The 26,628-nt window shown below is 49.5% G+C and overlaps 1 protein-coding gene across 2 annotated transcripts in view; it reads right to left on the bottom strand.

Moving 5' to 3' along the window:
- nipal3 (NIPA like domain containing 3) overlaps positions 1–26,628 on the bottom strand; it is a 415,839-nt gene that overhangs the window by 26,758 nt on the left and 362,453 nt on the right. For both annotated transcript variants that reach the window (XM_072502454.1, XM_072502461.1), the window contains exon 7: positions 4,478–4,613. In XM_072502454.1, the coding sequence (XP_072358555.1) occupies positions 4,478–4,613 (136 nt within the window). The remainder of the gene's footprint in view (positions 1–4,477; positions 4,614–26,628) is intronic.

Below are 26,628 nucleotides of genomic sequence, written 5' to 3'. Positions count from 1 at the left end.
GGGAGGCTTGTGGCAGATGCAAGGGGCTGAATACAGAGGATGCCCTAGGAGTATAGAAAATGCAGAGGAGTACTTAAACAATAAATTAGGAGAGCAAGAGGGGGCATGAAATAGCAGAGACAGGGAAAATAATGGAAAATCCCAGGTGTTTGGTAAGTATATTAAGGGTAAGAGTAACCAGGGAACGAGTAAGGCCCATTAGGGACCAACATGGCAATGTTTGTGCAGAGCAGAAAGAGGTAGATGAGGTAAATGAGTTTTTTTGCATGTGTTCACTATGGATAATGTAGGTATAGAAATCAGGGAGGAACAAATTAGCAGTGGCCGGGAGGAGGTATGGTTTTAGCAAGCTTAAAAGTGGATCAATCCCCCAGTCCAGACGAAATGTACCCCAAGTTGCTTTGGGAGGCAAGGAGGAGATTGCAGGGGCCCTGATGCTATTTTTCAAATCCTTTGGGCACAGGTGAGGTGCCAGAGGACAGGAGGACAGCTAATGTGGCACCATTATTCAAGAAGGGAAGTAGGGGAAAACCAGGTAATTACAGGCCAGTGAGTCTAACTTCAGGGAAATTATTAGAAAACATTTTGAGGGACTTTGAGAAGCAAGGATATTCGGCATCGCTTTATCAAGCGGCGATCACGTCTGGCAAATTTGATTACATTTTTCGAGGTGACTAGGTGTGTAGGTGAGGGTAGTGTAATTGATGTAATCTACATGGACTTCAGTAAGGCTTTTGACAAAGTCCCATATGGGAAACTGATCAAGAAGATAAAAGCCCATGGATCCAGGACAATTTGGAAAATTGGATGCAAAATTATCTTGGGGCAGGAGGCAGAGGATGATGGTCAACGGTTGTTTTATGTGACTGGAAGTCTGTGTCCAGAGGTGCACTGCAGGGATCAGGAGGGCAGGACTGTGGTATGAGCTCTTTCTGAGGTCTCCAAAAACATAATTAACATGTCAAATCATCACATCCTGTGCAGGAAAAGTCTGGATTTATCGTTGTTAACTCTGCAGTTTCAAACAGGCTTTAATAGGTTTCTAATTTGATGAAATACAAATCTTAACATGTCTCTTTCTATCTTAGATAAACCTAGTTGCCAGCATACTGGATGGCCAATGCTGTTACTCTAACAGCCTGTACGGCAGTGCTGATGGAGCGAAATTGTGTCACACAGTGAGATATGGAATTAACTGGAACTCCATAAGCAGCAAAATATAACATAGAGCTTCACTGAACTTTGAACTTTATTCCAATATCACCAGACCCTCAAGCTATGGCAAATTAATAATCGACAGACTGAGTCACACCATGGTTGGTTGATCAGCATAGTGACATTCACCATCAAAGTTGACAAATGAAATATTTGACACTCAATGGATGCAAAGGACCGAGGACTGTCCAAGGAACTGAATCCCGGGGTATGCTCAGTGTCCGAGGAACTGAATCCCGGGGAGTGCTCAGTGTCTGAGGAACCGAATCCCAGAGGAGTGCTAAGTGTCTGAGGAACCGAATCCCAGGGGAGTGCTCAGTGTCTGAGGAACCAAATCCCAGAGGAATGCTCAGTGTCCGAGGAACTGAATCCCGGGGAGTGCTCAGTGTCCAAGGAACCGAATCCCAGAGGAGTGCTCAGTGTCCGAGGAACCGAATCTCAGGGGAGTGGTCAGTGTCCGAGGAACTGAATCACAGGGGAGTGCTGTGTCCGAGTAACTGAATCCCAGGGGAGTGCTCAGTGTCCGAGGAACCGAATCCCAGGGGAGTGCTCAGTGTCTGAGGAACCGAATCCCAGGGGAGTGCTCAGTGTCTGAGGAACCGAATCCCACGGGAGTGCTCAGTGTCTGAGGAACCGGATCCCAGAGGAATGCTCAGTGTCTGAGGAACCAAATCCCAGGGGAGTGCTCAGTGTCCGAGGAACCGAATCCCAGGGGAGTGCTCAGTGTCTGAGGAACCGAATCCCACGGGAGTGCTCAGTGTCTGAGGAACCGAATCCCAGAGGAGTGCTAAGTGTCTGAGGAAACAAATCCCAGAGGAATGCTAAGTGTCTGAGGAACCGAATCCCAGGGGAGTGCTCAGTGTCTGAGGAACCGAATCCCACGGGAGTGCTCAGTGTCTGAGGAACCGAATCCCAGAGGAGTACTCAGTGTCTGAGGAACCAAATCCCAGAGGAATGCTAAGTGTCTGAGGAATCAAATCCCAGAGGAGTGCTCAGTGTCCGAGGAACCGAATCTCAGGGGAGTGGTCAGTGTCCGAGGAACTGAATCCCAGGGGAGTGGTCAGTGTCCGAGGAACCGAATCCCAGGGGAGTGCTCAGTGTCTGAGGAACCGAATCCCCAGGGGAGTGCTCAGTGTCTGAGGAACCGAATCCCCAGGGGAGTGCTCAGTGTCCGAGGAACTGAATCCCAGGGGAGTGCTCAGTGTCCGAGGAACCGAATCCCAGGGGAGTGCTCAGTGTTCGAGGGACTGAATCCCAGGGGAGTGCTCAGTGTCCGAGGAACCGAATCCCAGAGGAGTGCTCAGTGTCCAAGGAACCGAATCTCAGGGGTGTGCTCAGTGTCCGAGGAACTGAATTCCAGAGGGTGCCCAGTGTCCAAGGAACCGAATCCCAGGGGAATGCTTAGTGTCCAAGGAACCGGATCCCAGAGGAGTGCTCGGTGTCCAAGGAACTGAATCCCAGGGGAGTGCTCAGTGTCTGAGGAACCGAATCCCAGAGGAGTGCTCAGTGTCCGAGGAACTGAATCCCAGGGGAGTGCTCAGTGTCCGAGGAACTGAATTCCAGAGGGTGCACAGTGTCCAAGGAACCGAATCCCAGGGGAATGCTCAGTGTCCAAGGAACCGAATCCCAGGGGAATGCTCAGTGTCCAAGGAACCGAATCCCAGGGGAGTGCTCGGTGTCCAAGGAACTGAATCCCAGGGGAGTGCTGTGTCCGAGGGACCGAATCCCAGGGGAGTGCTCAGTGTTCGAGGGACTGAATCCCAGGGGAGTGCTCAGTGTTCGAGGGACTGAATCCCAGGGGAGTGCTCAGTGTCCGAGGAACCGAATCCCAGGGGAGTGCTCAGTGTTCGAGGGACTGAATCCCAGGGGAGTGCTCAGTGTCCGAGGAACCGAATCCCAGAGGAGTGCTCAGTGTCCGAGGAACTGAATCCCAGGGGAGTGCTCAGTGTCCGAGGAACCGAATCCCAGGGGAGTGCTCAGTGTTCGAGGGACTGAATCCCAGGGGAGTGCTCAGTGTTCGAGGAACCGAATCCCCAGGGGAGTGCTCAGTGTCTGAGGAACCGAATCCCAGAGGAGTGCTCAGTGTCCGAGGAACTGAATCCCAGGGGAGTGCTCAGTGTCCGAGGAACTGAATTCCAGAGGGTGCACAGTGTCCAAGGAACCGAATCCCAGGGGAATGCTCAGTGTCCAAGGAACCGAATTCACATGGGAATGCTCAGTGTCCAAGGAACCGAATCCCAGGGGAGTGCTCGGTGTCCAAGGAACTGAATCCCAGGGGAGTGCTGTGTCCGAGGAACCGAATCCCAGGGGAGTGCTCAGTGTTCGAGGGACTGAATCCCAGGGGAGTGCTCAGTGTCCGAGGAACCGAATCCCAGGGGAGTGCTCAGTGTTCGAGGGACTGAATCCCAGGGGAGTGCTCAGTGTCCGAGGAACCGAATCCCAGAGGAGTGCTCAGTGTCCGAGGAACTGAATCCCAGGGGAGTGCTCAGTGTCTGAGGAACCGAATCCCAGGGGAGTGCTCAGTGTTCGAGGGACTGAATCCCAGGGGAGTGCTCAGTGTCCGAGGAACCGAATCCCAGAGGAGTGCTCAGTGTCCAAGGAACCGAATCTCAGGGGTGTGCTCAGTGTCCGAGGAACTGAATTCCAGAGGGTGCCCAGTGTCCAAGGAACCGAATCCCAGGGGAATGCTTAGTGTCCAAGGAACCGGATCCCAGAGGAGTGCTCGGTGTCCAAGGAACTGAATCCCAGGGGAGTGCTCAGTGTCCAAGGAACCGGATCCCAGAGGAGTGCTCGGTGTCCAAGGAACTGAATCCCAGGGGAGTACTCAGTGTCCAAGGAACCGAATCCCAGAGGGTGCTCAGTGTCCAAGGAACCAAATTCCAGAGGAGTGCTCAGTGTCCGAGGAACTGAATCGAAGGGGAGTGCTCAGTGTCCGAGGAACCGAATCCCAGAGGAGTGCTCAGTGTCCGAGGAACTGAATCCCAGGGGAGTGCTCAGTGTCCGAGGAACTGAATCCCAGGGGAGTGCTCAGTGTCTGAGGAACTGAATCCCAGGGGAGAGTTCTGTGACCGAGGAACTGAATCCCAGGGGAGTGCTCAGTGTCCGAGGAACTGAATCCCAGGGGAGTGGTCAGTGTCCGAGGAACTGAATCCCAGGAGAGTGCTCTATGTCTGAGTAACTGAATCCCAGAGCAATGCTTAGTATCCGAGGAACCTAGTCTCAAATCTGGAATGACAAACCGTGAATAAAGACATTGACTCACGCTGCTTGGTAAACTGCTGTTGCGATCATACATACAAGCATCACGTAAAATATGGGATACGTCAGCTGCAAGTTCCCCTGGATTGAGAGAATGACCATTCCTGACACACCCTTTGCTGCAACAATTGTCACTGACCCTGGAGGCGCAAATGACACAATAATAGTGTGAGTACTAACTCTACGATTACACAGCCAATAACCCTTATGCTTCCGAGTTAACAATGCAGTTACACAGCTAGAACAATTGTCTCACTGGGTCAAGATGGACTGCACACACCCGTCAATATGTGCGAGGTGAGGAGGTCTGAAGCTGGGTAAATATGACGACTAATGACCTCAAAACCTTTCCCACCACATAGTCAGAGTGCGATAAATACTCACCCAGCAACATTAGAGAAGTTCAACACCACCAAGGGTTGACATGTCCATTTCCTCGCCCCCTGCGCAACTGGACTCAGCATCCTTCGCCCAGGTACTTATGCACTGAGACAGCGGTGTCTACAGGCAACAGGATAGTGGACCCATCCCCGCACGCCGGCCCCAAGATGCACTGTAACCACTTACCTCAACAGCCCATTCCAGCCCAATGACCTCCATCACTAAGGAAAATGCACAGGAATATGGTTATGCCTAAATTGCATATAATCCTGACTTCAATACATCTTCATTACCACTGAAATTTCCAACCCAATATCCTGGTGGACACACAATCAGGACCATGACTGAATCAGTTTGAGCGGAACTAAAGGTGAGCGTAATTGTCTGCATCATTCCATCCTAAAAACAGAATGACCCAGTTTGAGAAACACTGCACAGTTTGAGTAGTTCTTATCCTACTCAATAGACAATGAACCCTAATTACTTCAATGATGATATTTTACTGCTGAATCTGTACAGCTCCCATTTTTGCTCCCACTAGTCCAAAGTGCGTCTGGCACATAACCAACTGACTTGCTGGATTGCTAAAACATCCCCCTCCTGGTGATCAAAGAAAAAGCTGCATGTGTCACTGTCCCCTTTGCCTTGTCTCACCCCTATCCACACTGCTCTCCAGTCTCTGTTGTCAGGCAGCTGGTTGAACATCTGGTCGTCAATGAACCTCAGCATTTCCATCAGCTAAACATGGGGCAAAACATTATTCCTGTGACCTTCGTACCTGGGAGGGTTTCCTCACATGCTTTAAAAAGTACTTGGATTAGCACTTGGCACGTCATAACATTCAAGGCTATGGGCCAAGTGCTGGCAAATGGGATAAGGTAGGCAGGTCAGGTGTTTTACATGCGTCGGTGCAGACTTGATGGACAGAAGGGCCTCGTCTGCGCTGTATTATTCTGTGATTCTGATTCGATTCCCTCAACCCATTGCTATTGCAGTCTAGTTCGCCCTCAGACAATCTTGGTATCCTATCAGATGCTGAGCTGAGCATCAGAGGCCATATTCTCTCCATCACAAAGACAATTTAGTTCTATAAAATCATCCATTACGATATTGCCTCAGCTCATCTGTTGAAGCCCTCACCTATGTCTTGGGTTCACATTCAACTATTTTAATGCTCTCCTCGTCATCCTCCCATCTTTCACCTTCATAAATCTGAAGTAAAAACAGAAAATGTTGGAAATACTCAGCATGTTAGGCAGCATCCATAGAGGGAGAGAATAACCTTTCATCTCTTAGGTTTTCCATGATTTCAGATTTCCAGCACACAGAGTATTTTGCCTTTGTAAACACAAGTTCTTATACCTGCAGACCTACCTCACGTCAAGTCTCGTTCACAAATCAAACATGGGTTTGTCTTGCAAAGTGAGATTGAGTAGTTTAGTCCTAAACGCTAGTGTTTTGAAGAATGAGAGGCAATGTAATTGAGGTATTTAAGATGATGAAAGGGATTAACAGGGTAGATGTCGAGCGTATGCTGCCTCTTGTGAGGCAATCCAGAACCAGAGTCCATATTTTAGGATAAGGGGAGCAAATTTAAAACAGAGATGAGGAGAAACTAATTCTCTAAAACGATTGTGAATCTGTGGAATTCACTACCCCAGAGAGTGGTGGATACCAGATCATTGAGTAAATTGGAGGAGATAGACAGATTTTAATTAATCACACGTTGAAGGATAATGGAGAACTGGCAGGAAAGTGGAGTTGAAGCCGAGTGGAGATCAGCCATGACCGTATTGAAAGGCGCAGGGGGTTCAAGGGGCCGAATTGCCTACTCCTGCTCCTAGTTCTTATGCTATTATCACCTCCTACATTATTTCCCAGTCCACCAATTCATACACACATTTAAAACCCTTAATTGCCAATTCTATTCTGATGTCTACAATGTTTTTCAACCCTACAACCTCCTGTATTCTGCCTGACAACAGTCAATATTTGGCTCCTGCTTAATGATTTCTGAGAAAATCTGGCAGAAGTGTTTAGACCTTGGATATGAAAGGACACTCTCTCTCTCACTCTCCTGCTCACTGAAGTGAAATAACTACTCTATTGTTCTGAAAGCAGCAAGTGTCCGGCAGCACATCCTTTGCTGTGAACCTGAAATTATGCTGAGTCTGCAGAGAAGGTAGACAACCTTGCCAGGCCTAGAAGGGATAAGTACCAAAACAAAAGCCTGAACTTCAGAAAGACATTGCCTAGAAGTCATCCCAGTGCATCAAAGATCCCTATCCTTTAATTTTTTTTCATATTTTCTTTCCCTTCCCACCACATTTTCCCATATTGTTTGTGTGTGTGTTATATATATTACATATATATATATATATATATATATATATCTTTAATATATATATATATATATATATATATAAAAAAAAAGAGTGGGGGAGAAAGGGGACTGTTGGGAAAGGGGTGGTAGATAGTTATATTTTCCTTTTATTTAAGTATCATACTGTACATAATAAAAGGTTACTTTTGTTTTAAAGTTACAAACCTGGTGACAGTAATTTAGTGGGCTAAACCAAGGACCTCAGGTATTTATATAAAATCAAATTTCAGCTGTGCTGTGACTCTGGGTCAAGTGGAACTGACCATGCACTAGCCCAGGGTGTCATAACACCTTGAAATCATTGTTAATTGTTATAAAAACCCATCTGGTTCACTAATGAAAGAAATGTGCCTTACCTGGTCTTGCCTACATGCAACTTCAGATCCACGGCAACTTAAATGCCCTATAAATTAGGGATGGGTAATAAATGCTGGCCCAGCAAAAGATGCCCACATCAAATTAATTTTTGAAAACACTCCGTAACCTTTCCTAATTTAGTTGCTTTGTAGTGAAGTTGCAAAATATGGATTCATTTTAGAATGACAGTTCGGACCAGCAACTAGAGTACTGAAAAATACACAGACAATTGCAGCATTACATGAAAGTAGTTGCAATTAAGAAATGGTAAAGGCACAAACAATAACACAGGGCAGCCTAATTAAGAAATGGGGAAGGCCAATGTCATATCGTCTGATGGTCTCAAACCACATCAAGTCAACCCTGTAAACCTTTTATACAGAATACACACATTTGTTAGTGTCGCCGGAAGGACAATACCAAGTCTCTGCATTGCAACTACTGTACAAAAATACCATTATCAGCCCACCAGAGGCCATCGAGCTGTGGCTTTTTGTCTACTTAATGCCACTGAGTCATAACTGATAATGAAAACATATAGAATCTGTGTTCATTTGAACCTCGGTGGAGAAGCACATGGCTGGGGATTGAGGGTGATTTAGAGATGTGGATCAGAAATTGGCTAGCTGAAAGAAGCTGGTTGATGGGAAATGTTCAGAATGGAGTTCAGTTACAAGTGGCGTACCACAAGGATCTGTTCTGGGGCCGTTGCTGTTTGCCATTTTTAATCAATGACCTAGAGGGCGCAGAAGAGTGGGTGAGTAAATTTGCAGACGACACTAAAGTCGGTGGTGTTGTCGACAGTGTGGAAGGATGTAGCAGGTTACAGAGGGACATAGATAAGCTGCAAAGCTGGGCTGAGAGGTGGCAAATGGAGTTTAATGTAGAGAAGTGTGAGGTGATTCACTTTGGAAGGAATAACAGGAATGCGGAATATTTGGCTAATGGTAAAGTTCTTGGAAGTGTGGATGAGCAAAGGGATCTAGGTGTCCATGTACATAGATCCCTGAAAGTTGCCACCCAGGTTGATAGGGTTGTGAAGAAGGCCTATGGAGTGTTGGCCTTTATTGGTAGAGGGATTGAGTTCCGGAGTCATGAGGTCATGTTGCAGCTGTACAAAACTCTGGTACGGCCGCATTTGGAGTATTGCGTACAGTTCTGGTCACCGCATTATAGGAAGGACGTGGAGGCTTTGGAGCGGGTGCAGAGGAGATTTACCAGGATGTTGCCTGGTATGGAGGGAAAATCTTATGAGGAAAGGCTGATGGACCTGAGGTTGTTTTTGTTGGAGAGAAGAAGGTTAAGAGGAGACTTAATAGAGGCATACAAAATAATCAGGGGGTTAGATAGGGTGGACAGTGAGAGCCTTCTCCCGCGGATGGAAATGGCTGGCACGAGGGGACTTAGCTTTAAACTGAGGGGTAATAGATATAGGACAGAGGTCAGAGGTAGGTTCTTTATGCAAAGAGTGGTGAGGCCGTGGAATGCCCTACCTGCAACAGTAGTGAACTCACCAACATTGAGGGCATTTAAAAGTTTATTGGATAAGCATATGGATGATAATGGCATAGTGTAGGTTAGATGGCTTTTGTTTCGGTGCAACATCGTGGGCCGAAGGGCCTGTACTGCGCTGTATCGTTCTATGTTCTATATCCTATGACTGTCCAGTGTTTGCTCTCCGGCTCATAATAAAACAGCTGAGTGTTGAAACTTTATACAGGGTATTTCTCGGATCTTTCAGTGATACAGAATTATTGCTGAAAAAGAGACAACATTTTTCGTCTTGCATTCATCAAGAATACCAAATTTCAAAGGGAGCAACAATTTACACTGCATGAGAAAGGGGTGCTGAATGGTTGGCAAGTTGTCACTGATTGGTCAAGGTGTTGCCATGGAGAAGACACCATCCATGCTTTCGTGTAATTTACAAAATGGCACAATGCCTGGACATGCTTTCTGCCAGCGGGTCAGAGAATGGCCATTGGCCGCCGTGAATCCCGCCCCCGCCGGTTGCCGAAGTCTCCGGTACCGGATATTCGGCGGGGGCGGGAATCGCGCCGCGCCGGTTGGCAGGCTCCCCCCCGCTCGAGTCTCCGGCCCGGATGGGCTGAAGTCCCGCCGATAAATTGCCTGTCCCGCCGGCGTAAATTAAAGCACCTACCTTACCGGCAGGGCAAGGCGGCGTGGGCGGGCTCCGGGGTCCTGGGGGGGGGCGCGGGGCGATCTAGCCCCGGGGGGTGCCCCCACGGTGGCCTGGCCCGCGATCGGGGCCCACCGGTCCGCGGGCGGGCCTGTGCCGTGGGGGCACTCTTTCCCTTCCGCCTCCGCTACGGTCTCCACCATGACGGAGCCGGAAGAGACTCCCTCCACTGCGCATGCGTGGGAAACTGTCAGCGGCCGCTGACGCTCCCTCGCATGCGCCACCCCGACATGTCATTTCCGCGCCAGCTGGCGGGGCAGAAATCCCTCCGGCGTTGGCCTAGCCCCTCAATGTTGGGGCTCGGCCCCCAAAGACGCACCTTTGGTGCGGCGTGATGCCCGTCTGATTGGCGCCGTTTTGGGTGCCAGTCGGCGGACATCGCGCCGTTTGGGGAGAATTTCGCCCCAGATCTCGGAATTGAATAACGGAATTCAGCAAGCACAAGTGCATTGCAAACCCATCAAAATCGTCAATTGCTTGGTAAGATCTTGATAATGCGACTAATTTTTAGAGCTAATTCTACTAATTTCTAGGTGTTATAACCTGCCTACTTACCAATGGCTGGGGACTAATGACAATCCCACAATCCTGTTGGAGTATGAGCTTCCCCAATGAGGGGGGGCAGAGAAACCATTAGCAAACTCCTAGTATAAATAAAGCTGGCCAGTAGGGAGGAGTGTGCAGCAAGGGAAGTTGCTGCTGCTGTTATATATATATGTTATTGTAAATAAATGTTATTACTTTGTATCTTTAAAACTCGTGCTGGATTCTTCGTGGCCCTCACAAAACTGGCGACGAAGGTTAAAGTGAATAGCTGTCTACACTGCTGAAGCCACCTCCCTGGATTTTTGTTGGATACAGGTTGGAAGTTGTTTTCTATTATACCATGCCTCTGTACGGACGTTTGGATGTTTTTGATGCTGCGCTGGAAAGCTGGAACATGTACACACAACGGATGCGTTACTATTTCCGGGCAAACAATATCACCGAAAACGAGCGCCAGGTGGTCATATTGCTCACCGCCTGCGGGCCGCATACGTTTGGGGTGATTAGGAGCCTTATGTACCCAGCTGCGCCGGACACAAAAACGTTTGATGAACTTGTGAATATAGTGGGGCAACATTTTAACCCAACCCCGTCCACGATAGTCCAGCGTTACTGGTTTAATACCGCTGAGAGGACCCCTGGAGAATCCCTTGCCGATTTTCTATCCAGGCCACGCAGGATTGCGGAGTACTGTGACTATGGCGAGACCTTGTCAGAAATGTTACGCGACTGTTTGGTTTGCGGTATTAACAATGCGGCCACCCAGAGAAAGTTGTTAGCGGAGCCAACATTGACTTTTCAACAGGCCATTCAAATAGTATTGTCCCGAGAGAGCGCAGAACGAGGAGTACAGGAGCTACAGGGAATGGAAGTGCATACCTTGGGGCGCAACCCCTTCCGTCCGAAAACGTCCCCCCGCACTCGGGCGAGGCAACGTCCGGACCGACGCCAGTGGCCGTCGGACATTCCTCCCCGAAGGGAGCCTTCTCCAGAACCAATGGATGAGGAGCCATGTCCGTGTCAGACTTGCAGGCGCCGACCCCGTCGCGGACGGCGGTCCTGGGGGCGGCCGTCATTCCGACCGAAACTGGGACCAGCCCAGGGGCCGTAACTGGGACCAGCCCAGGTGTCGTACATTCCATGTGGATGAACCTGCGGCGACTACTCCAGAGGACGTGGAGACGGAGGACGACTGCCTGCAGTTGCATTGTGTGGCAGCTCCCCGTGTGGCCCCCATTAAGGTGACAGTACGGGTCAATGGCCACCCGCTTGAGATGGAGTTGGACACTGGCGCAGCGGTCTCAGTGATCGCCCAGAGGACATTCGACCGCATCAAGCAGGGTATACAGACCCTTACATTAACCGACTCACAGGCCAGGTTGGCCACCTACATGGGGGAACCACTGGACATTGCAGGAACTACAATGACCCTTGTTGTTTATGGACGCCAGGAGGGGTATTTCCCACTTATCGTGGTGTGCGGCCATGGGCCCAGCCTGTTGGGTCGGGACTGGTTGGGCCATTTGCGGTTGCAATGGCAGCACATCCTCCAAACAGTTTCTGAGGTGCTAGGACGATACCCAGATGTATTCCAGCCTGGTTTGGGGAAAATAAAAGGGGCCGTAGCCCGTATCCAAGTCGAACCAGGAGCCACGCCGCGCTATTTCCGGGCGCGCCCGGTGCCTTACGCCTTGCTCGAGAAGGTAGAAGGGGAGTTCACTCATTTGGAGAGTTTGGGTATTATCAGGCCCGTCCGTTTTGCTGGCTGGGCAGCACCAATTGTACCTGTAATGAAGCCAGATGCCACAGTTCGCTTGTGTGGCGACTATAAACTTACAGTGAATACGGCTTCCCGACTCGACCGATATCCATTGCCTCGTATAGAGGATCTCTACGCGAAGCTTGCAGGTGGACTCTCGTTCACAAAATTAGATATGAGTCACGCCTACCTGCAGTTGGAGCTGGACCCTGCCTCCCAACCATATGTAATGATGAATACACACCGGGGCCTGTATGAATATACACGGTTGCCCTTTGGAGTATCCTCTGCCTGCGCAATTTTTCAACGTGTTATGGAGGGCATTTTGAGAGGTTTACCATGTGTTGCTGTCTACTTAGATGACGTTTTGATTACAGGGACGTCGGAGCAGGAACATTTGGAAAATCTGGAGGCTGTCCTTAGATGCCTTTCGGAGGCTGGAGTCCATTTACGTCACACAAAGTGCGTATTTCAGGCAAAGGAAGTAGTCTACCTAGGTTATCGGGTAGACTGCGAAGGTGTGCACCCCGTCGCAGAGAAGGTGCGTGCAATTCAACAGGCCCCCGCCCCGACTGACACTTGGCATCTTCGTTCTTTTCTCGGTCTCGTAAACTATTACGGGAAGTTCCTCCCCAATCTGGCAACTACGCTGGCCCCTTTGCACCTTCTGCTAAAGAAAAATCACACCTGGGTTTGGGGTCAGCCGCAAGAAACCACTTTCCGGCGGGTAAAGCAACAATTGTCGTCGTCTGGGTTACTAACCCACTATGATCCTGGAAAGCCTTTGCTCGTCACATGTGATGCATCCCCGTATGGTATTGGGGCCGTCCTGTCCCACAAGATGGAGAACGGGGCCGAGCGACCGATAGCTTTCGCCTCCCGCACATTGACTGCAGCGGAGAAAAAGTACGCGCAGATCGAGAAGGAGGGCCTGGCAGTGGTTTTTGCGGTGAAACGCTACCACCAGTACGTGTATGGCCGCCATTTCACGATCGTGACTGATCATAAGCCTCTGCTGGGACTTTTCAGAGAGGATAAGCCAATACCGCCCATTGCTTCCGCACGGATCCAGCGCTGGGCTTTGTTGCTTGCTGCATACGAGTATTCTCTGGAGCACAAACCAGGTACGCAGATAGCAAATGCCGACGCACTGAGCCGATTGCCTTTATCGACCGGCCCCATGTCGGCCCCCACGACGGGTGAGGTGGTTGCAACCCTAAATTTTATGGACACCTTGCCTGTCACGGCATCACAGATCTGTGAGTGGACCCAGACGGAGCCAATCCTGTCAAAGGTTCGGCACATAGTCCTGTATGGTGGGCAGCATAGACAGCTCCCAGGCGAGTTGCGGGCATTTTCCTCCAAGCTGTCAGAATTCAGCGTGGAAGATGGCATCCTCTTGTGGGGGACGTGTGTGATTGTCCCGGAAAAAGGCCAGGAGCTGATACTAACAGACTTGCACAATGGGCATCCAGGTGTGACCAAAATGAAAATGTTGGCCCGGAGTTATGTCTGGTGGCCAGGCCTTGACACCGACATTGAGAAGATGGCCCAAAACTGCTCCATTTGCCAGGAGCACCAGAAGCTTCCGCCGGCCGCGCCCCTACATCACTGGGAATGGCCAGGGCGGCCTTGGGCACGCTTGCATGCAGATTTCGCAGGCCCTTTTCAAGGATCCATGTTCCTTCTGGTAATTGACGCCCAGTCTAAATGACTAGAGATGCATAAGATGCAGGGGACAACATCCTGCGCAACAATTGAAAAGATGCGTTTGTCGTTTAGTACGCATGGCCTCCCCGAGGTGCTGGTCACGGATAACGGCACTCCATTCACGAGTGAGGAGTTTGCGAGGTTCACGAAGATGAACGGCATACGCCATATCCGCACATCCCCTTACCACCCGGCTTCAAATGGGTTGGCAGAGCGCGCAGTGCAGACATTCAAAAGAGGCCTAAAGAAGCAGTCTTCCGGATCAATGGACACGAGACTGGCTCGCTTTTTGTTTACGTATAGGACCACCCCCCATGCGGTGACTGGGGTAGCTCCCGCAGAACTCCGTATGGGCCGGAGACTTCACACCTGCCTTAGTATGGTTTTCCCGGACATTGGCGCAAAAGTACGCCGCACACAAGAACGGCAGGGACAGGGATTTTCTCGGCATCGGCCGATTCGGCAGTTTGCGCCCGGTGACCCAGTGTTCGTTCGGAATTTTGCTGGTGGTGCCCAGTAGGTTCCTGGTGTAATCTTTCGCCAAACGGGCCCTATATCTTACCAGGTGCAAGCCCAGGGTCGTCTCCAGCGCAAACATGTAGACCAGTCCAGACCGGTCCAGAAGACTATCCCCTCAAAAGATTCCCCGCCCCCAGAGCTAATTTCTACAGCCGCAGAGACCAGAGACAAGGGAAGGTAGTCCTCACAATCTTCCACTGGTGCCTCACTAGAAACCTGCGCAGGTAGTTACAGAACCGAATGGAGATAGAGACGCTGACATGACGGATGCAGCAGACTCTGACTCCGAGATGGAGACACAGGATGTATCAGAGGGGGAATCCTCGGGTCGACGGGCCGTGGATGCACAACCGTTGCGCCGTTTATCACGGAAGCGCCGGTCTCCGTCTCGTTACACGCCGCCTGATCCAGAGCCGCGTGCAAATGGTGTCCGGCCTGCGGCATAACGAGTCCGACGCCCTCCTTCGCCAGGGTCTTCGGTGGATTCCTTGGACTTTGGGGGGGAGGGAGGGATGTTATAACCTGCCTACTTACCATTGGCTGGGGACTAATGACAATCCCACAATCCTGTGGGAGTATGAGCTTCCCCAATGAGGGGGGCGGAGAAACCATTAGTAAACTCCTAGTATAAATAAAGCTCGCCAGTTTAGGAACCAGCAGGAAGGAGTGTGCAGCAAGGGAAGTTGCTGCTGCTGTTATATATATATGTTATTGTAAATAAATGTTATTACTTTGTATCCTTAAAGCTTGTGCTGGATTCTTCGTGGCCCTCACAAAACTAGGGTTTGTTGTTGGTCAGTAAAATCCATGAATTGCATTGTTAACCACAGTGGGCTTTGCACAGTAACTTCATTGCAGTGTAAGCCTATTTTGACAATAAAGATTATTTTTATATTTAGTTTAAAATGGTCCAGTTCGAGTTTCTGTGAGCAAGACAGAGGGCAGTCAAGGCAGGAGGAATATTTGTGAATGTTTGTGAGAAGCTATATTTAATCGTTTTCCGACTTTAAGTTGCCACGTGTCTTGACTTTGAGCAGCTGTATGCTGTCTTAATTGACTACAATATAATTTGGTGGGATTTTTTAAAATTAGCTTGAAGGGCTGGCTAAAAATAGTTTGTTCTTAGCATTTCACCTTACCTTTGAACAAAAGCCATGCATTGATTTAATTGATTACCTGTATTTGTAGGTAGCACAGATTTTTGTTTTGATATTATGATAGAATAACATTTGTTCATGGTTTTAATATTTGTGGGAATGGGTTCAAAATGTTCATGCATCTAAAATCATAGAATCCTTACATTGCAGAAGGAGGCCCATTGTCTGCACCGACGCTCCAAAAGAGCACCCTACCTCGGCCCACTCCCCCACCCCATCCCTGCAGCATAACCTACACATCTTTGAACACGAAGGGGTAATTTATCATGGTCAATCCACCTGATCTGCACATTCTTGGACAGCGAGAGGAAACCGGAGCACTTGGAGGAACCCACGCAAACACGGGAAGAACGTGCTAACTCCAGTCACCCAAGGCTGGAATCAAACCGGGGTGCCTGGCGCTGTGAGGCAGCAGTGCTAACTACTGTGCCACCATCATTTGCATGTAATAGAATGTAAACTTGGGAGGCCCCAAGCGAAAAAAGAGGGATGAACATTTATATTTAGTCTACATGACCAACTCTAATTAGATGAGATGACTTGTACTGCCAACCAATGGAAGAGGTGACTTTGGGCTATTTCCAAATTCGGAATCCCAGAAGAATGAGAAGTGGTGACAAACGTTGAGAATTTGGAATCATTGTTGGCACAGTTTTATCATTGCTTCTGGCGAATGACTTTTCTGGACGTGGTTCAATGTCACTTCAAACACAGAAAGATATTGCATGTGATGGCAACATTCAAGGACATGTCTTCACTGCTTTGTGTTAAGCATACATAAAATCTTGCTGAATAAATTCAGCTTGATTCATGAATGCTAGGTATTCTTACCTTGTTAGGTACAGTAAGAAGTCTTACAACACCAGGTTAAAGTCCAACAGGTTTGTTTCAAATCACTAGCTTTTGGAGCACTGTTCCTTCCTCAGGTGAATGAAGAGGTAGGTTCCAGAACCATATATAGACAGAGTCAAAGATGCAAGACAATGCTTTGAATGCGAGCATTTGCAGGTAATTAAGTCTTTACAGATCCAGAGAGAAGGGTAATCCCAGGTTACAGAGGTGTGAATTGTCTCAAGACAGGACAGTTGGTAGGATTTTGCAAGCCCAGGACAGATGGTGGGGGGTGAATGTAATGCGACATGAATCCCAGGTCCCGGTTGAGGCCGTACTCATGTGTGCGGAACTTGGCTATAAGTTTCTGTTTGGCGATTCTGCGTTGTCGCGGGTCCTGAAGGCCGCCTTGGAGAACGCTTACCCGGAGATCACAGGCTGAATGTCCTTGACTGCTGAAGTGTTCCCCGACTGGAATGGAACATTCCTGCCTGGCAATTGTCGTGCGATGTCCTTTCATCCGTTGTCGCAGCGTCTGCATGGTCTCGCCAATGTACCACGCTTCGGGACATCCTTTCCTGCGGCGTATGAGGTAGACAACGTTGGCCGAGTTGCACGAGTATGTACCGCATACCTGGTGTTCTCACATGCAATGGTGGTACCCATTTCGATGATCTAGCACGTCTTGCAGAGATTGCCATGGCAGGGTTGTGTGGTGTCGTGGTGGCAGTTCTGAAGGCTGGATAGTTTGCTGCAAACAATGGTTTGTTTGAGGTTGAGCGGTTGTTTGAAGGCAAGTAGTGGGGGTGTGGGGATGACCTTGGCAAGATGTTCGTCTTCATCGATGACGTGTTGAAGGCTGCGAAGAAGATGTCGTAGTTTCTCCACTCTGGGGAAGTACTGGACGACGAAGGGTATCAGGGGTTATGGGGAGAAGGCAGGAGAATGGGGATGAGAAAAATATCAGCCATGATTGAATGGCAGAGCAGACTCGATGGACCAAGTGGCCTAATTCTGCTCCTGTGTCCTATGGTCTTATGGGTACCCTGTCGGTTGTGTCTCCTGTTTGTCTTCCGAGGAGGTCGGTGCGGTTTTTTGCTGTGGCGCGTTGAAGACAAACGCGGGACACAACCGACAGAGTACCCTTCATCGTCCAGTACTTCCTCGGAGTGGAGAAACTACGACATCTTCTTCGATTATCCTTGTGGAGACAAAGTCCCGTCTTCACATTGAGGATACCCTCTATCATGTTGTGTGGCAGTACCACCGTGCTAAATGGGATAGACTTCGAATAGAGCGAGCAACTCTCGACTGGGCATCCTCCAGGCGCTGTGGGCCATCAGCAGCAGCAGAATTGTATTCAACCACAATCTGTAACCTCATGGCCAGGGGATCAACCCTGGTTCCATGAAGAGTGCAGAAGAGCATGCCAGAGCAACATTAGGCATACCGAAAAATGAGGTGTAACCTGGTGAAGCTACAACACAGGACTACTTGTGTTCCAAACAGCATAAACAACAAGTAATAGACTGTGTGAAGCAATTCCACAACAAACACATCAGATCTAAGTTGTGCAGTCTTCCCACATCCAGCCATGAATCGTGGTGGACAATTAAACAACTCACTGGAGGAGGAGGCTCAACAAAAGATGGAGGAGCCCAGCACATATGTGTAAAAGACAAGACTGAGGCATTTGCAACAACTTTCAGCCAGAGGTGCCAAATGGATGATCCATCTCGGTCTCCTCCGGTGGTCCCCAGCTGCCAGTCTTTAGCCAATACAATTCACTCCATGTCATTTCAAGAAATGGCTGAAGGCACTGGATTCTGGCAATATTCCGGCAATAGTACGAAGACTTGTGCTTCTGAACTTGTCGCACCCCACTAGCCAAGCTGCTCCAGTACAACTACAACACTGGCATCTACCTGGCAATGTGGAAAATTGCCCAGGTGTGTCCCGTACACAAGAAACAGGAAAAATCAAACCCAGCCAATTACTGCCCTATCAGTCTACTCTCCATCATCAGCAAAGTGACGGAAGGAGTCATCAACAGTGCTAGCAAGTGGCACTTACTCAGCAATAACCTGCTCACGGACGCTCAGTTTGGGTTCCGATCGGGTCACTCTGCTCCTGACCTCATCACAGCCTTGGTTCAAACATGGAGAAAAGAGCTGACTGCCATAGGTGAGGTGAAAGTGACTGCCCTTGACATCAAGGCAACATTTGACCAAGTACAGCATCAAGGAGCCCTTGCCAAGGAGAACTAGCTAAACTGGAGTCAATCGGAATCAGAGGGAAAACTCTCTGCTGGTTGAAGTCATACCTGGCACAAAGGAAGGTGGTTGGAGGTTAGTCATCTGAGCTTCAGGACATCACTGCAGGAGTTCCTCAGGGTAGTATCCTAGGTCCAACCATCTTCAGCTGCTTAATCAATGGCCGCCCCTCCATCAGAAGGTCACATGTGGGGTTGTTTGCGGATGATTGCATAATGTTCAGCACCACTCGTGACTCCTCGGACAATGAAGCAGTCCATGTCCAAATGCACCAAGACCTGGACAATATCCAGGCTTGAGCTGGCATTTGGCAAGTTACATTCGCACCACACAAGTGCCAAGGAAAGACCATTCCGACAAGAGAGGATTTAACCATCGCCCCTTGACATTCAATGGCATTGCCATCGCTGAATCCTCCACAATCAACATCGTGGGGGTCACCATTGATCAGAAACTGAACTGGGCTAGCCACATTAATATTGTGGCTAGCAGGGCAGGTTAAAGGTTAGGAATCCTATGGCAAGTAACTCACCTCCTGACCCACCAAGGCATGTCCACCATCTACAAGGCACAAGTCTGGAGTGTAATGGAATACTCTCCACTGGCTTGGATGAGCGCAGCTCCATCAACACTCAGGCAGCTCGACACCATCCACCATCCAGGACAAAGCAGCCCGCTTGCTTGCTCCCCTTCCTCATTCAAACCATCCACCACCGACGAACAAAGGCAGCCATGTGTATCATCTATAAGATGCACTGCAGTAACTCACCAAGGTTCCTTCGACAACTTTCTGAAGGGCAACTAGGGATGGGCAATAAATGCTGGCCAAGCCAGGAATTGTGCCAGAAGACTGGAGGATAGCAAATGTTGTCCCCTTGTTCAAGAAGGGGAGTAGAGACAACCCAGGGAACTATAGACCAGTGAGCCTTACTTCTGTTGTAGGAAAAATCTTGGAAAGGTTTATAAGAGATAGGATGTATAATCATCTGGAAAGGAATAATTTGATTAGAGTAAGTCAACACGGTTTTGTGACGGGTAGGTCGTGCCTCACAAACCTTATAGAGTTCTTTGAGAAGGTGAACAAACAGGTGGATGAGGATAAAGCAGTTGATGTGGTGTATATGGATTTCAGTTTGATAAGAAGGATGTTACAAGTTACAGAGGGACATAGATAAGCTGCAGAGCTGGGCTGAGAGGTGGCAAATGGAGTTTAATGCAGAAAAGTGTGAGGTGATTCATTTTGGAAGGAATAACAGGAAGACAGAGTACTGGGCTAATGGTAAGATTCTTGGCAGTGTGGATGAGCAGAGATATCTCGGTGTCCATGTACATAGATCCCTGAAAGTTGCCACCCAGGTTGAGAGGGTTGTTAAGAAGGCGGAGGGTGTGTTAGCTTTTATTGGTAGAGGGATTGAGTTTAGGAGCCATGAGGTCATGTTGCAGCTATACAACACTCTGGTGCGGCCACATTTGGAGTATTGCGTGCAATTCTGGTCGCCGCATTATAGGAAGGATGTGGAAGCATTGGAAAGGGTGCAGAGGAGATTTACCAGAATGTTGCCTGGTATGGAGGGAAGATCTTATGAGAAAAGGCTGAGGGACTTGAGGCTGGTTTCGTTAGAGAGAAGAAGGTTAAGAGGTGACTTAATTGAGGCATACAAGATGATCAGAGGATTGGATAGGGTGGACAGTGAGAGCCTTTTTCCTCGGATGGTGTTGTCTAGCAGGAGGGGACATAAATTAAGGGGAGATAGATATAAGACAGATGTCAGAGGTAGGTTCTTTACTCAGAGAGTAGTAAGAGCGTGGAATGCCCTGCCTGCAACAGTAGTGGACTTGCCAACACTAAGGGCATTTAAATGGTCATCGGATAGACATATGGACGATAAGGGAATAGTGTAGATGGGCTTTAGAGTGGTTTCACAGGTCGGCGCAACATCGAGGTCCGAAGGGCCTGTACTGCGCTATAATGTTCTATGTTCTAAGCCAGCGATGCCCATATCCGTAAATTAATTTTTAAAGAAGGACCAATGCTGGAAAATGGAATTAGAATGGTTAAGGTGGTTGTTTGTGACCGTCATAGACACGATGGGTCTTTTCTGTGCTGCATGATTCTCTGAGTCTATCTGGCAGCATCTGTGGAGAGAGAAACAGTGTTAACGTGAGTTCATATGACCCCTCTACAAAACTGAATAGGGATAGAAACATAATGAATTATATTCATTATGGAGAGATAGGTGGAGGAGGTGGAGCAGAATAGAAAATCAGGGATAGGACAGAGCTCAGGAGATTGGCATGGGTATGATGGACACATGGCCTACATACCTGATATCACACCAGCATTGAAATTCGTATATCCCATTGCTCATCAGTGTGGTAGGCACAAATCTTTTCGACTTGACATCCTGTTTGTAGAGGACACCACTTGTGTTGCTACTCCATAGCAGCACTGTGAAACAGCTAGCTTCACTTGTTCAAATATTTGAGATACCTTTCGCTACCAGGGTTATCTGAACACACTGGGCACTTTTCAGGACTAAAATTGGCAACCTCAGGCCCATTCATGAATATGCACAATACACAGCAAGCAGGGTCTGACAGGGTAGCCACGATCACACATGATGGCTTTGATGAGCCCTCTTTTGGCTTCAAGCTTGTCAGGTAAGCAAATAGCTCGGGCCCCATTTACACTGAAAATACAGTTGGTGGTAATAGCTCGGATGCCCAATCCCAAAGGGAAACTTGGGACAAGCTGTCACAACCATTTGTGATTTATATTTTATGGTGAGAAGGTATCTGCATTGAAGTCAGAAACAAAACATTTTAAAACACTTCTGGAGAATTTAAATATTAAATTTAAATATTTATTCAAAAAAGAAAACTTAAACACACAACATTTCCCAAAGATTTCTGCATGGTTAGATTCAACAATACGTGAGATGGAGTTTAGTCCGGACACGTATGTGGTAAAGCTCTCATACAGGTGGGAAATATACAGTAAATGCTGAACCCTTAAGAGTATTGACAGGCAGAGGGATCTGTACAGGTCTACAGGTCACTGAACGTGGCAACGGAGGTGGGGAAGGTAGTCAAAGGCATATGGCATGCTTGCCTTCATCAGCTGGGGCATTGAGCATAAAAATTGGCAAGTCATGCTTGTGGTATTCACCACTGTTGTACATATTAGGAGATGTGTGGTATGGCCCTGTACTACAGATACAGGGGTAGTCCCTGCCTGCTGGCTCCGCCCAGTAGGTGGAGTATAAATATGTGTGCCCACCGTACAGCAGCCATTTGACCAGCTGCTGTAGGAGGCCATACATCTTAGTGTAATAAAGCCTCAGTTGTATTCAACTCTCGTCTTTGTGCAAATGATCGTGCATCAATTTATTACACTAAAGTTTTCAGAAGATGGACCTCTGCATCAAGCCGGATCACCTGCAGCTGGATCTGCAATCAAGCAACGCCAAAAAGGACTTTGAACATTGGCTAGCTTGTTACGAAGCTTACATCAGGTCTGCACCAGACCCAATTCCGGAAGCTCAGAAGATCCAGATCCGCTACTCGGGGCTGAGCTCCAATGTTTTTCCGCTTATCCAGGACGCGCCGACCTATGATGAAGCCATGGCGCCACTGAAAGAGAACTACGCACAGTGGACGAACACGCTCTTCGCCAGACACGTACTCTCTACTCGTAGTCAGCTCCCTGGTGAGTCCGTAGAAGATTTCTGGCGTGCTCTAATTCCCCTGGTCAGAGACTGTGTCTGTCAGGCCGTCACGGCCACGGAACATTTGAACCTCCTCATGCGGGACGCTTTCGTCACGGGGATACGGTCAGAGCACATCCGCCAGCGACTTTTAGAGGGGGCCACACTCAACCTCGCGGAAACCAAAAAGCTGGCGCTATCGATGACAATCGCCTCGCGCAATATCCAGGCCTACGCCCCCGGCCCACTCCTCCTACGCATCGTGGACTCCACAGATGACCGCCCCACCGGGGACCCCACCCAGCCAATCCTACGCCTGTGCCACGTGCCAGCCAGCCAACCCCGTGGGCCCCAGATGTTACTTCTGTGGGCAGCAAAAACACCCCCGCCAACGCTGCCCGGCCCACAGCGCCCTTTGCAAGGCATTGGGCAAGAAGGGGCACTGTGCCACGGTGTGCCAGGCCCGCTCAGTCGCCGTGATTGGACAGTGGGCGCCGCCATCTTCCCCTCGTCGGAAACGCGCGGTGAGTGGGCGCCGCCATCTTCCCCTCCTCGGACCACGTGCGGCCCATGGGCGCCGCCATCTTGTCCACCTCAGGATCTTGAGCCGCCACCATTTTGTCTCCCCCACGGCACGTGGGCGCCACCATCGTACCAGGACCCGTGCCCCCCGGGCACCCCATCGTCCGACACCAGCAACAACCAGCCGCGACTCGCCTCGGTCGCGATTAACCAGTCTCGCCCGCACAATCTAGCCACCACCTCGACAAGCGTGAAGATCGATGGGCATGAGATCTCCTGTCTGCTCGACTCCGGGAGCACCGAAAGCTTCATCCACCCCGATACGGTAAGGCGCTATTCCCTCGCGGTACACCCCGCCAATCAGAGAATCTCCTTGGCCTCCAGGTCCAACTCTGTGGCGATCCGGGGGTACTGTATAGCCACGCTCACGATCCAGGGCGTAGAATTCAGAGGCTTCTACCTCTACGTTTGGGCAGCACGGTAGCATTGTGGATAGCACAAATGCTTCACAGCTCCAGGGTCCCAGGTTCAATTCCGGCTTGGGTCACTGTCTGTGCGGAGTCTGCACATCCTCCCCGTGTGTGCGTGGGTTTCCTCCGGGTGCTCCGGTTTCCTCCCACAGTCCAAAGGTATGCGGGTTAGGTGGATTGGCCATGCTAAATTGCCCACAGTGTCCAAAATTGCCCTTAGTGTTGGGTGGGGTTACTGGGTTATGGGGATAGGGTGGAGGTGTAGACCTTGGGTCGGGTGCTCTTTCCAAGAGCCGGTGCAGACTCAATGGGCCGAATGGCCTCCTTCTGCACTGTAAATTCTATGATTCTATGATACATCCCCCAACCTCTGCGCTGTCCTGCTACTCGGCCTGGACTCCCAGTGTAACCTCCAGAGCCTAACATTAAAATTCGGCGGGCCGCTACCACCCCTTACGGTGTGCGTCCTCGCGACCTTAAAGGTCGACCCACCTTCCCTTATTCGCAAACCTAACCCAGGATTGCATACTTGTCGCCACCAGGAGCACACGGTACAGCACCCAGGACAGGACCTTCATCAGGTCCGAGGTCCAGCGGCTGCTTCAGGAAGGCATCATCGAAGCCAGCAACAGCCCCTGGAGAGCCCAAATGGTAGTGGCGAAAACTGGGGAGAAACACCGAATGGTCATGGACGTACATAAAAAGCAAGAGGGTAGCCAGGAAAAGGGTTGGCCCACTGAAGGATAGGCAAGGGAATCTATGTGTGGAGCCAGAGGAAATGGGCGAGGCACTAAATGAATACTTTGCATCAGTATTCACCAAAGAGAAGGAATTGGTAGATGTTGAGTCTGGAGAAGGGTGTGTAGATAGCCTGGGTCACATTGAGATACAAAAAGACGAGGTGTTGGGTGTCTTGAAAAATATTAAGGTAGCTAAGTCCCCAGGGCCTGATGGGATCTACCCCAGAATACTGAAGGAGGCTAGAGAGGAAATTGCTGAGGCCTTGACAGAAATCTTTAGATCCTCACAGTCTTCAGGTGATGTCCCGGAGGACTGGAGAATAGCCAATGTTGTTCCTTTGTTTAAGAAGGGTAGCAAGGATAAACCAGGGAACTACAGGCCAGTGAGCCTTACATCAGTGGTAGGGAAATTACTGGAGAGAATTCTTCGAGACAGGATCTACTCCCATTTGGAAGCAAATGGACGTATTAGCGAGAGGCAGCATGGTTTTGTGAAGAGGAGGTCATGTCTCTCTAACTTGATAAGAGTTTTTCGAAGAGGTCACAAAGATGATTGACGCAAGTAGGGCAGTGGATGTTGTCTATATGGACTTCAGTAAGGCCTTTGACAAGGTCCCTCATGGTAGGCTGGTACAAAAGGTGAAGTCACACGGGAAGGTGGATACAGAACTGGCTAGGTCATAGAAGGCAGAGAGTAGCAATGGAAGGATGCTTTTCTAATTGGAGGGCTGTGATTAGTGGTGTTCCGCTGGGATCAGTGCTGGGACCTTTGCTGTTCGCAGTATATATAAATGATTTGGAGGAAAATGTAACTGGTCTGATTAGTAAGTTTGCAGACGACACAAAGGTTGGTGGAATTGCAAATAGCGATGAGGACTGTCAGAGGATACAGCAGGACTTAGATCGTTTGGACACTTGGGCGGAGAGATGGCAGATGGAGTTTAATCCGGACAAATGTGAGGTAATGCATTTTGGAAGGTCTAATGCTAGTAGAGAATATACAGTGAATGGTAGAACCCTCAAGAGTATTGAAAGTCAGAGAGATCTAGGTGTACAGGTCCACAGGTCACTGAAAGGGGCAACACAGGTGGAGAAGGTAGTCAAGACGACATACGGCATGCCTTCATTGGCCGGGGCATTGAGTATAAGAATTGGCAAGTCATGTTGCTGCTGTGTAGAACCTTAGTTAGGCCACACTTGGAGTATAGTGTTCAATTCTGGTCGCCACACTACCAGAAGGATGTGGAAGCTTGAGAGAGGGTGCAGAAGAGATTTACCAGGATGTTGCCTGGTATGGAGGGCATTAGCTATGAGGAGCGGTTGAATAAACTCGGTTTGTTCTCACTGGAACGACGGAGCTTGAGGGGCGACCTGATAGAGGTCTAAAATATTATGAGGGGCAGAGACAGAGTGGATAGTCAGAGGCTTTTCCCCGGGGTAGAGGGGTCAATTACTAGGGGGGCAAGGTTTAGAGGAAATGTACGAGGCAAGTTTTTTTACACAGAGGGTAGTGCGTGCCTGGAACTCACTGCCGGAGGAGGTGGTGGAAGCAGGGACGATAGTGACATTTAAGGGGCATCTTGACAAATACATGAATAGGATGGGAATAGAGGGATACGGACCCAGGAAGTGTAGATAGTTTAGTCGGGCAGCATGGTCAGAACGGGCTTGAAGGGCCTGTTCCTGTGCTGTACTTTTCTTTGTTCTTTGTACAGCCAGACCATCAATACGTACACGCAGCTCGACGCGTACCCCCTCCCACGCATATCTGATATGGTCAATCAGATTGCACAGTACCGGGTCTTCTCAACTGTAGACCTAAAATCTGCCTACCACCAGCTCCCCATCGGCAAGGCGGAGCGCCCATACACTGCCTTCGAGGCAGATGGCCGCCTCTACCATTTTCTTAGGGTTCCCTTCGGCGTCAACAACGGGGTCTCGGTCTTGCAAAGGGAGATGGACCGAATGGTCGACCGGTACGGGCTGCGGGCCACTTACCCGTACCTGGACAACGTCACCATCTGCGGCCACGATCAGCAGGACCATGATGCCAACGTTGCCAAATTTCTCCACACCGCCACTCTCCTAAACCTCACCTATGACAAGAAGTATTCAGCACGAACCGCTTAGCCATCCTCGGCTATGTGGTCCAGAGCAGCGTTCTGGGGCCCGACCCGACCGCATGCGCCCCCTCATGGAGCTTCCCCTTCCCCACTGCCCCAAGACCCTCAAACGCTGCATGGGGTTATTTTCTTACTACTCCCAGTGGCTCCCTATGCGGACAAGGCCCCCCACTCATCCAATCCACTCTTTTCCCCCTGACGGCCGACAACCGTTTTAGGGCCGACATCGCCAAGGCCACAATGCACGCAGTAGACGAGACGTTACCCTTTCAAGTGAAGAGCGATGCATCAGACGTCACTCTAGCCGCCACCCTCAACCAGACAGGCAGGCCCGTGGCATTCTTTCTTTTTATAAATAATAATTGTTATTTGGGTTTTCACAAAATATCAACAGAATGAAAAAGAAACCCAATAGAATTAAATACAGAACAAAGTAAAACAATCCCCATGCCCCCCTCCCCTCTATACATAAATAAT

This window comes from Scyliorhinus torazame, chromosome 1, assembly GCF_047496885.1.
Source record: "Scyliorhinus torazame isolate Kashiwa2021f chromosome 1, sScyTor2.1, whole genome shotgun sequence".
In the NCBI taxonomy this organism is placed as follows: domain Eukaryota; kingdom Metazoa; phylum Chordata; class Chondrichthyes; order Carcharhiniformes; family Scyliorhinidae; genus Scyliorhinus; species Scyliorhinus torazame.
This window is presented reverse-complemented; position numbering and strand designations above follow the sequence as displayed.